This window comes from Pieris rapae, chromosome 1 (genome assembly GCF_905147795.1).
Source record: "Pieris rapae chromosome 1, ilPieRapa1.1, whole genome shotgun sequence".
NCBI lineage: Eukaryota > Metazoa > Arthropoda > Insecta > Lepidoptera > Pieridae > Pieris > Pieris rapae.
Window position 1 is genome coordinate 12408776 of NC_059509.1, and position 12687 is coordinate 12421462.

Consider the following 12687-nt stretch of genomic DNA (forward strand, 5'->3'; position numbering starts at 1 on the left):
GTTTTGCGTGATACGAAAACCAAATATAGGAATTCTTGTTCGGCTAGATTCACTTCATAACAGAATATTTATTTCTTTCCTTTCCCTTAGTGTTTACGCGCCACCTATCTTAGCACAGGCATTTCAATAGAACAGGGATAACTTAACAACCCTTGTTCTTGAGGTACAATCCCATTATTTAGCTGTTTACAATTTTTTGCAGAGATGGCGCTAGCCAAGTGTTTAATGACATAAAAAATGTGGTTTTAGTTTTTTACGTTTTTACGTTCAAGAAATAAACCCTATAATCATTTTCTATATTTTCATAATTAAATAGGTTTTTATTATCATTAACATAGTTGTACGTCATTAAGAATCATTTATTTTAAATAGTCAAATGCAGAATATTGAACGATTACTGTTTGTCCAGTGTTTTGTTTGTATTCATGATGTTTTGTTCCACAATTAAGGAAATTAAATGCATTTTAAGCTACGTATTATTTATTCAGTGAACTTTACATACATTGACAATATATTAAATAATAATATACAAGACTTGTATTTTACAAATTTTAAAGTTTTACTTAATCTAAAAAATATCAAACAGTGCGCAAGCTATACTAAAAAGTGAATAACACACATTTATTTTTGCATAATATTATAATATTTTCTTATTATATATACCTATTTCTATACGTCTCAGTTGGTTAATAATTATGACGACATCATTTACATAACATTTTACATACAATTTTCCCTATTCGTTTTTCTAAACATTGATAGTATATGTTTTAGAAATGCTTATTATTTTAATATTACACAAAACAACACAAATATATTGATTATACTTTCAATTACGATGGCCAAATTATGTTAATTATTACCATATGAATTACCATCTAAAAATATAAGACATTTTAAAAATTAAAAGTAAATAAATCTAAATATAGTTATAGCGTTATTTATGTACATCTTTGGAACGCGTTTCAAGAACACACTGACTAGTTTCCACTCAATATTTCCTCTTATATATCTCTCTTAACTAATTAGGGATGCAATACATTTAGAAACATGTTCTTACTTGTCATACTCCCCTAATAATAACTCTAAATAAATTAGGATAACGTTATACGTTTGTATGATTTAATTTTAGAAGTAGTTTAAAAATCGAGTACTCGTACATAAAGTTCTATAGATAAAAAAATTTCAATTTAAAAATAAAGTAGTAAATAAATCTTGACTATATGAAAATAAATTTGATATTTAAAAATGACTAGAAAATATAATATTTTTATAATTTGACTAGATTTACGATGAAAATAAAGCGCTTGTCTTTATTATTATTCCGCAATTATTATTATTTTTTTGAAATATCAAACTATAGAGATTAATAAAAAATGACTAGATAAGACTTTATTAGAATATATTGAGATCTTAAGATACTTGACTAGTAACTCCTTGACTAGGATTTAATTGCTCGAAAAATGTTCCCGTAATTTTTTCGAGTTTTATACAATTATTTCATGCTTACGTATTCTTAAACGTTTCTTGTTGTTGTTCGTTTTTTCTGGATTTATTGGCAGTTGCACATCACTTGTACAAGGCAAATGGGAAACAATAAATTTAATAAGTATTTGACTAGATTTTATACTCGAGATCTTAGATTAAATATTTGGTTTAAGTGACTAAATCTTACAAAAGCTAAATAAAGTTTAGAAAATATTTTTATTTGGTTTCAAGACTAGAAATCGTACCTAAATCGTACATTGTCCTTCTATTTATAGTGCTATAAGTAGGACATGACCCCTGAGAACTGCCATAGAGGCAATGAAAGAATTATGAGAAGTATCGATGTGGTGCATCTAAAAATATGCACAAACTTATTGATTTTGTAATTCACGTATTTCAAGACAGAAATGACCTTCTTTAATAAATGTCAATTTCTAGAGAAATTAATAAATTGGTTTGGAATCTTTTAAAATACTTTAGATTCGTTAATTTTCTTTAAAAATCCCTAAAATTTTATTACTGATTTTTAAACTACTTCATATATATACGACTATGTTACATTAAATGTGTTATTTACACATGAGATATGTTTGACATCGTCTCATCATTTTGGAATGTTGCTGTAGGAGAATGTACAATTAAAAATCTCTAAATAAAAATACAACTTAAAATCTGTTATAAAGGTATTTCCACTGTACAATTCGAAATTAACTAAAACACACCTATACACCATTAATTCTAAACTACATGATAACTATATACGATATCTGAATCCCGATGCTAGTACCTTTAAGAGAAATAGAAAGAGTCTCCATACGGCCCTGTATAGGGGTAGGCAGAGCCAAGGTTGTACGGAAACCGCGGCACGGGCCGCAGGATGTGACGTCAGCCATCCATCGTCCCGCCCCCTTCGTCCTCCGATCCCGTGACATCGAGGCTTCGGGAGTCCTCAGAGGAGCAATTTGAAGTACAGCGAGCGCGAACATCCTCCCAGCTCGTCTCTCTATGCAGGGGCGGTATCTTATTCCAGAAGTTATTGAAATTGTTGTCTCGCACGGTTTCCTATGAAAAATATTATCCCTTTATAATAAAACTACTTATTTGTACTAACTAATTCTTTAACAAGGACATTGCGATTTTAAGGGTCTGTTTCACAATGTCCGGATAAGTTCCAAATAAGCTATTGATTACTTATTGGTAGGATAAAAAGTATTTTTGCGTTTCACGACTGTCAGATAGCGCTATTTGTCATGAAATGTGACGTATCTTATTCGGAACTTTTATCTTTGGAATAATTTATGTGTTCCATAGCTATTTGGTACTTTATCCATACATTGTGAAACAGGCCCTAAGTGTCAGAATAAACGTTGACGTAGAACGTACCGGTTGATATGAATAATCTACTTGGACTTGACGGAACGCCGATGGCTCCTTATCAATATCGTTGTCTGGCTGTTCATGAGCTAGAAGGTGTTTCCGTAGATACGCCTGCCTTCGAAAGAGCTTTCCACACCTCTCGCAAGAGAAGCGACCCGATTCTGTGTTCACAGGCTCTCGACGTTTCGTCGCTCCTGGTACCCTAGGCTTATGCCATCGGCGATGCGAAGCCAGATTTGCTGGACAATTAAATACCTGCAAACATATACTATGTTATACAATATATATTACCCACTTTACAATATTAAACTTAAAACGAACTATAAATGTATAATGTTTTATTGTTATTCGTAACAGATTATAAAATTTATGTATTTATATATATATACTACAAAAAGTATAATGTCAGATAGATCTACTTACAAATAAATTAAGCAATTTAAACTTATTTATACTTTTTATTTGATTTTAGAAAAAATACTATTGCGCATTATGAAAATCTTAAGTAATGCCCTAAAATTTTATGAATAAAATCACTGTTGTTTGTGTTGTGGCATCGTCAACTATTTGCAACTTGTATTGCGCATTAACCAAGGAATCCTAGACCTATTTTGTTGCATAATTACGTACTGATAATTGCTTCGGTGAGTTGCATCAAATAAGATAAATGCTAATGATCAGCGTCACGCACAGTATTGTCAATTAAAATAAACATTTGCTAATGGTGTATTCCCATGGAAAAATGCCAAGTGTTCATCCCCCAAAAATGGGTTCCCACGCACGGGACATGTCAATAAAATCAATTAGATAACAAGAATGATTATGGAATTACGGGGATGTTTATATGGAGAAGGGTTTTATGATTACGGTAAAAACGTTTATGGTTTAAATTATCAATTAGACTTAAATTCACTTTGCTAGTAGAGATGTAAATATTTTGTAACATTTTTTTATGTATATTATAGTGAAGCAAACGAGATGAGAATTTTAGTGCCGTTGCCGGCCTTTGAGGGATAAGAACACTCTAACTCTGTATAGTTGGAAGAAGAGAAGAAGACCCTCACCGGCAGTGAGTTCGCTAGTCCTCAAATGGGAATGACTTGTGAATTGGACTGAGGAAGACTTCCATTTTGAATTAATATTGTTTATCTTTGATAGTATGGTATAGTTAATAATAAAACTAATAAATAGTTATTTGATTTATAATCTCAATCAATACACTACGGCTTTTATTTATCACTAGCTGACCCGGCTAACTTCGTTCCGCCTTACAGTTGAAAAATATCGTTGTTACTTTAGTTATTTTAGGATTTCATTAAGGTTATTACATTATTACGATTTTTTATTCCTTGCCATTGTAAAAGAAGAAAGGGAGTTTTATATAGGCAAGATCAAAGCCTGATTATGCATCTCCTCATTGACCTCGAGATCGGAATTCTCTGACATGATTTCGTCGAAAATGATGCGTACTTAAACTTATACGATATTTCATAAATAATTCTGATATTCGAAGAGGAGGAGAATCCACCAAAAAAGAGATAACTAACATCTGTGCAGCTGATCTTAAGTTATAAGTAGTGTAACTAACACGACTATGTATTTTTTAGACATATATAGTCCGACTAATAGCTGTAGGTACAAATACTTAAAAAGAAAATAGAAAATGCCGCTCTAGAAAAATAAGAAACTCACCTTATCACATTCCGGGCATCGATATTCAATATGTACAATTCTAGAACACCTGTGTTGCGCCAGGGCAAAGGCGTCATTGTACAAACGCCTGCACAGTCTGCAGATGTATCGACCTAGACGGTTCTCGATCGTTGCTATTAAAGCTTTGGCCTCCTCGGTCACTTCCACCACGTTAAATGCGGGGTCTATGTCACCCTGGAAATGAATTTTGAATGATAACCTAATCTTTAATCAATATGAATATAGACATTTAAAGAAAACACTTTTTACCGGATTGAAGCAATGAATTATGAAGCTTATAATTATTTAACATAATTTTAACCCTTCATTTTTTCGATATCAATTTTGGGGAAATAAATACAGAGAATGTAACTGTTTCGACTAGTAATACTTTTTTACATTCAACACCTTTTGTCTTCAGTCACCGTGACTGTAGGCTGTATAGCACGCAAAACGTCGGAAAAATTTAAAATTATGTTAAATAATTATAAGTTAAATAATACATCGCTACAATCCGGTAAAAAGTGTTTTCTTTAAATATAAATTACTTATTAGTCACCTACATATTAAAAAATAAATAAATCCCTGGCGCTACAACCTTTTTATGCCTAGGCCTGAGATTTCTGTATCGTTTATTATCGTTTGTCGATCTACGTCCGAACCCAATAATTAATCCACAATGTACACAATCAGAGAATCCCAATAACCAAACCTTACGAAGACAATCCATTTTTGGCGACGGCAAGAATGCAAACTCTTCGCTCTTTACACTCACATTTGACAATCAAAATAAACCAAATAAAGTAAATAAAACCGTACAAATAATTTAAGAATACAAATGTCTATGTTTATAACATATCAAATAGCTTTTTAATTATTGTAAATACTGGTATAAGTTAAAAAATATATTGGCACAGTTGAACTGTCATTTTTATACAGAGGTCTATCTAGATAGGACCGATCCGACATACCATGGAAAGCTTGTACAGATGGCTATTACAACTTTTATCAATACATATTTGAATTAAAATGTCTATCTCAGATGGATAAATGGATTGATATAGGTTATTTGACTTTGATTTTGATGATTGGGCGCTAATACGCAAGCAGGTGATCAGCCCTTCTTGACTCGTCCTCGACCATCAACTATTTGGGTCTAAGGCAAGCTGATTTCCTCACGATGTTCCCGGTGAAGGGGAATTCGAGCGAATTTTAATGGCGTGCGTAGAAAGAATGTCTATTAATGCACAGCAGGGAATCGAACCTATGACCTCAGGGTTGACTGTCGCAACCTAAAGTCACTAGGCCAACACTAGGCCACGTCCAATATTATGACGTACACAGTAAGTGTGTCCGAATGAATTATCAGATTTAAAAGTAGCATTTTCATAAATAACACGTTTTGTAGCAGAAATTGACGGAACAGCGATAAAAATCACGATAAATCTAAAAGACGGGATTATTTCATGAAATGTCTGTAACTGCTCTGGCGCTTAATGGGGCGGCTCCCTCGGAAGTGTTATTAGCACAAAACACAACAGTACGCGATTTTATACCGTTTAATTGCACGATAAGAAAAGCCACCCGCGACCCACAGTAATTCTATGGTGAGAACTATTAATTAACAGCTCTCGTGATTTCGCTATTTATCTTGATATTTCTGAATGTACTTTTCAAAATGCTTTTGTATATTTAAGCTTATTTAGATGGGTTTTTTGATAGAATTTAACAAGTTATTGTTCCCTCAAAAGAAGAATGACAATTATTTACATACATTAATAAATAGTTTTAACTTATCATGTATGAAGTTTTGTGAAGTTTTTGTGAGAAAATAAATAGAGATTATTATTATGTATTATTAATTTGATTTGATTATTCCATATACGACCGCTTTCTATACTATCTATATATATAGAGATTTGTATGTCAAGCCACTTCTCATAAAATTATTTTCAATAACCCATCGATGGATCGAGATCGTCAAAATGTTTTTGGAGTCCATCTTTGGAAGGACCGATGGGTAATTTGGATTGACATTTGTATAAAAATCACAGATCGCTTTCTGTAAAATAGAATTTTGACATTTATGCACAAGTAAAAACCATTAAAAATGATTTATTTTCTAGTGATAGTTATAGTGACAGTGATCTCGAGATCAGTTATCGGATTGGGATGATAGTGAAGGTGAACAAGAAGGACTTGTGTCTTCCGAAAGTTCCTCTCGAGGCCGATACAACGATTATAGCTGCCTTTTAATTTTTCAATACCATATTCTAGTACGATTTGTCTTTAGTCTCGAAATAGGATTTAGTTTATTTATATGTATACTACGAATAAAACTTAATTTACCTTTCTCACTACTAGAGTCTCGTCTTCATCAAGATCCCTTATAATTGTCCCTGATACCGGCGAGGTTTTATCTTCGTCAAACATCAATCGTCTAACAACTTTACTTTTCTTCAAAGGCTGTTGCGGTTTCGGTGACTTCCTGGGACGCTCTTCGACGTCCTTGATCTCAACGATTTCTGGGGAACTCCTACCACTTTTCTCCCCATCGTTTGGGAGGCAAGTGCGCAATTCGTCGAAAAACTGTTTCGTAAACTTTAATTTTTTAGCTTCAGGGCTATCGCTATCGTTCGAAAGTTCGTCGTCAATTTTTCGTTTAATTTTGTCTTCGGGTTCATCTTTCGTGTCATCTTCCTCAAAATGCCGAAATATTTTAGGTCGTTTGGGTACTTTAGTCTCGTCTGTAAGTTTTCTTTTTTGCGGTGGTGGAGTACAAGGCGGGGTGATGGGTGTGGTTTGCTTAAGAGAGAGATCGAGGGGTACGGATGGTTCATGGTAGTAGGACAGATATTGTTGAAGAAGCGTTGGATGCTGTTGCGGTACAAGATCGTGGAGATAGTTACTGGATATATGAACCGGTGGAGCTGCATACTGTTGGTAGAATCTTGAAGAAGCTAAGCGATGGAAGTGCGGCAAAGCTGCCTCCATATCTGCCGTTGATTATTATTGAGAGATTATCATTATTTTCCCTTCGTAAATACTTTCCTTACAATCATTTTATCTGTAACAAATAAAACGCGTTATTTAATAGCCGGAGAGCAAAAACGTAAAAAAGGCAGACCACCCCCGTTGTTCAATCACAGAAGTGGACCATTTCACTGATTGTAACAACGTGTAGTGAGAAATAAGGTTTTCGAACAAATAATCTGTAAAGATTGCAATAGACAACGTATTTTTTTAAATAATCGTTTAAGTATCTAGATTCCACAATCACATACAGAACAATCATAATAAAAAAATTATAAGTTAATATTATTGGCTACGAAATAATTTGTAAAGGCTTGTTTTAATTATTCCTTCATTTCCTGTATTGAAAACTAAATTGAAATATGAAATGTTTCTTATAAATACATAGATAAACATAGGTATATATATATATATGAGTAGGGATGCCAACAGGCTCGAATTTAATGACGTGGAATAAGTGATACCATGGTGATCAAATCAAAATGCTAGCGATTTGATTTAATATCAGTTTTTAATTAACTGTCTAGAGATTCAATTTACTCTCTTATTTAACTACTTTACTGCGACATCTATACCACCTCTGGAGAACTAGATTTCGCTTTAACTAAAAACCTAGTAAATGAAATATAAACCCAAATTGTCATCGTTAGCTCTCACGGTCACCCCATTTCTGTCGCCCTCAAACCAAGTGCACCCTTTTTAAGCAAACTTTTTTTGAGCTTAAAGCAAACAACATGAATAAGTTATGTTTTAATGGTCTCATTATGGGTGAATTGTAAACACAACAATAAATGTCTCATGGGATAATGCAAAGCACGATCAGTATAAGGTTTTATTAGTTTTACTATGATATTAGTAAAATATGTTCAATTAAACAGTACCGGTGACCCCAGAGCTGGATACAGCAAGGAAAAGCTGCCGGCGTTAAAAGGGTTTGGTCCCTGGGGCGTGTAGCCCGAGGGACCAAACTTTTTATAATTTTAAATTTTCATTTAATTAATTTTAATCGTTTTTATTATTACTATGTAGGTTAACGATTTTCTAAATACTGTATATTTGATTGTTTTGTTTAATTTAATCCATTTTAATAATCCTCGGTTATTCATTAAATCAATTCGATTATACTCTAAGCCGCGTATCAGGCGGTAAACAATACACAGTAGATTGACAGAATTAAGGACACTTCATGTCTAGTTTATTGTTAAAGTATATTATTTTATAGCTAATATTTCTTTAAAAAAAAACTAAAATCAGCACAGCACTACTAACAGGGGTGATGTTATATCTTACCACATTTAAACTAGATTTTTTTAATACTTTATTTTGCATGTCGGCTTATAAAATTACCATTTTAGCATTAATCCGTTATATGTCAATATCAGTATTGCTCTGGAATATTTACTTTTTTATTTAAAACCACTCGCTTGACCAAATAATGAACAAAGTAAGTATATATTTGGAAACACCGTTTATGACAATACTTAGGTTGGGCGGTACTATGTAGTGGGCGGATGCGCTGGGCGGGCGGCGCTCTCTGAGATTAATAAAATATTCAAATAATTGAATAATTAATGTATGTAATGTTACTAGTATAAATGTAACGTAGTTATTTAATACGTATAATATATTCTAAACTGTGTATGTAGATACGATAATTAAATGTTACCAAGACATTGTATATTTAAAAATATTATTTCAATGTAATTATACACACCAGTATAACTTAAGTAGATACACAGTTTTTCTTTATCAGAAATATTAAATAATTATGTACAGTTTATAGTACATTATGAATAAACAGCATAAACGTAGTAATAGTATCATATCATATTATTGTATATGTAGTTTAATATTTACAAGGAATAAATGATATTTTATTTTATTTATTTATTTATTTACACTTTGTTGTATTACAATATAAAAAAAATTACATAATTAAATGAAAAGGATGGCAACGGACAAAGGGATATTGTATATCTATAGCGAAAATCTATTTACATATGAGCTAATACCTGAGTAAAACCGTAAGGCACAACTAGCGAATTTCAATTTGCCAATCAGAGAAATAAGAGATGTTAAAATTTTGTGTAAAAAAATATAAATGAACTAGAACTTAATTTCCATTACAAGGGGACAAAATAAAATGAATTTACTTTGATTAGACAGTGAATTATTAACACCTTCGGTGAAAAGTGATGGTTTCATTTAATACACCATTCAGTTAACGTTTAATTATAGGTTGTACAGCGTTAAATTATCACTATTATTATTCTGTAATTAAATTTATTTTAATTAAATCACCAAATTTATTATATACTTACTTAGCTCTTACTTAATAAGCTGTGTTTTAACTTAGTATGGGACACGGGGCATATTTATTTCCTATTACCCGTGTTTGCTTACCCGAAACAATGTATACGATTTTACTCAAAATCATCAACTCATGTTCTATATGAGTTATTACTTAAGTACTATGATAAGTATAAATCATGTACAATAAACTTATAAATTTTGCAAGAGTAAACTTTCTAATCAAAAACGTAACTTCAAACAAGTTTCTCTACCGTAAAAAAATGAAAGATACAATTCGGTTTATTTATTCAGTCCCTACTGAAGGGACCTTCTGACTTAAGTACGTAATCTTTAATGTTTAAAATTATTTTATTATTTATTTTACATCAGACTTCTAATTTTATCCAAAACGAAGATACCTGCTTCGAAAACAGTATGGTATGGCCGTGCCACTTTTTGGTTTTAATTTAAAAGTGTTCGTTAATAATTGGTTAGCCCTATTTAGTGCTTCCACACTTTCATACCGTCTCGTCTTTGTATGATTCTAATAGTTTCATGTTTCGCAAAGTTCGACGCGTATGAAGAACCACAAGTTACTTCATGAGTAAGCGATACTGTCTAAGAAACTTCTGAGATAACGTCTGTAGTAAGCTTAAGAACAAGTACCCATACAACGTATAATAAACGCAAGCTGTAATTGAAAGCAAACTATATTTCAGCACCTATTTCAGAAGTCATGCAAGCATTCTTAGCAAGACACTCGGCGCTCAATTATTTAAATTTATTTAGAATAAAGTTGACAGAGTCGTTAATTTTTGGTAGAGCTCTATCGGAAAGTCTTTAATATAGAAGAACCGGACTGAATTAAATAAAAACTTACACATTATATGCCTTAGTGTAGATCTTTCAGCAAAAGTCAATCATATGCCATTTTATTCAAGCTTATACGAATTCTTATATGCATCATCAATCTATTTTTTAATTTAATTAGTTACTTATAACAATTGTTTTCAATTTCAACGATTATAGCCATTGTGTACAAGCCGAGTCATAAAATACATAACGAATCTCAAAGCTTATAACAATAACAAAGCTGGTCTACGCGGAATGAACGAACAAAAATATATCAATATTAAGATTTTATATACATGTATTAAAAAATTACAAGCTTTTGGGTGAAGCAATTTAAAAATAAAAGCGGTCAATGTCATGATTTCTGAAGGGTTAATTCATGGAAAACGCAGGTGCGTGAGGGTGTTACTATGGCGAAAAAGCGAATGTGACTCATACCTGTTCCTGATCCTTTGATGACTCAGCCGGCACCCCTTGGAAAGCACAGAATAAACTCAGTTAACTTAATTTAAGTGTTTTGAAAATGGAATGTTTTGAACTTATTAGTTGCGATGTATAATAGACGAGTATATTATTTAGGGGTGCGCGACGTCCACTCTGGGGCGCGTTCGGGATAGGACTGACGAGAGGTTGCAGGGTGCTTACCTCGGCGCGTGCGGTCGGCACGGGTTTCAACCCTCCTACAGGATGTTCTACGAATTATTATTAACTGCTATTTGTATTGTGGTTGGACTTAGGCTTGTGATAGCGGAGACAATAAGTTATTTCAGTATTTATAATGAATATGATTGATTAAATATTAAAATTTGGTACCTTTTACAGTTTCTTTCACATGTAAATGCCTCTTCCATTCAAACTTTTGTTGTATTAATTAATCTAATTTAATTGTTAAAAAAGGGTTAGTCGACATCATAGGAATGCTGGCATCAACATCGGATAAAGAATTAGTCTAGCTATTCAAAGGGGCAACGCTGCCAGTATCATCCAAACCTTGCCCAAAGGGGGAGTCCCTATTAATAATATATTTTAGATATTTTAACAATTGTATTTACAATAAATATCATTTAAGTTAATGTTATAACTTTAATACTATTGAAGGAATAAAATATATTAAGATATATTATACCATGATGTTGTTGATGATGTTGATGATGTACCATAATGTTTAATTAAAAATACTTCCGGAACAACCTGTGTATACCAGTGAAGCGTGTGCTATACCCCCATAGCTATGTTTACGAAGTTTTTTAACCCGTACTCAAGATAAGGCCCGCATCTTACATCACCGTGCCACTTGTTAGTTCACTGTCATTCAAATGTTGTTGTCTCTTTCTTATTAGATATTAAAAACGCGATGAGATATATTTTCTGAACTTGATACATTCAAGGTAAACAGTATCAGCAAATAATTAGTATTTAAGATTTAAATCGCTTATTTACTGTACACATTGGTAAAGTATGTACGTATACTATCATATATATCGATATGTTCTCAACAGAGGAGATCAGGAGATGTGAAATAAAAGATAAATCTCCATCCGGGCGGTTCCGCCCGCCCAAGCGCCGCCCAACCGTAGCTCCGCCCAATTACCGCCCAAAGCGTGAAAATAATTGAATGTAATTGAATCATCATTCAATTAATAAAGTCGGGAGTCGTAATTACGCTCATTGTTTGAATTCACCAAATTTTGACGTTACATTTCATACTACTACATTATGTTTTTATAATGTCAAAAAATCACACTGGGCCTGGTAAGCAAGGTACACATTTACAAGAAAACTCCATTATGCATGTCTTGCGCATCCTAAATATTATTGCATGGGAGATATATTTAGTTACACACTGGCTGAATTCACACGAATTGAATTATTTATAATTAGTTACAAAAAGATTTAGGCACAAATGCGCGTTTTTCAAGGCAGTTTTTGCCGGGTACCATCACTTTGTGGAAC

At 32.5% G+C, this 12687-nt stretch overlaps 1 protein-coding gene across 1 annotated transcript; it reads right to left on the minus strand.

Moving 5' to 3' along the window:
- Nucleotides 1-1953: 1953 nt before the first annotated feature.
- Nucleotides 1954-11339, minus strand: LOC110997479 (zinc finger protein 200-like). The gene is made up of 5 exons (XM_022265656.2): nucleotides 11173-11339; nucleotides 6907-7624; nucleotides 4558-4752; nucleotides 2872-3120; nucleotides 1954-2550 (listed from the first exon to the last, which is right to left on the minus strand). The coding sequence occupies exons 2-5, from the start codon at nucleotides 7549-7551 to the stop codon at nucleotides 2374-2376; spliced, it is 1266 nt and encodes a 421-aa protein (XP_022121348.2). The 5' UTR covers nucleotides 7552-7624; nucleotides 11173-11339; the 3' UTR covers nucleotides 1954-2373.
- Nucleotides 11340-12687: the final 1348 nt, after the last annotated feature.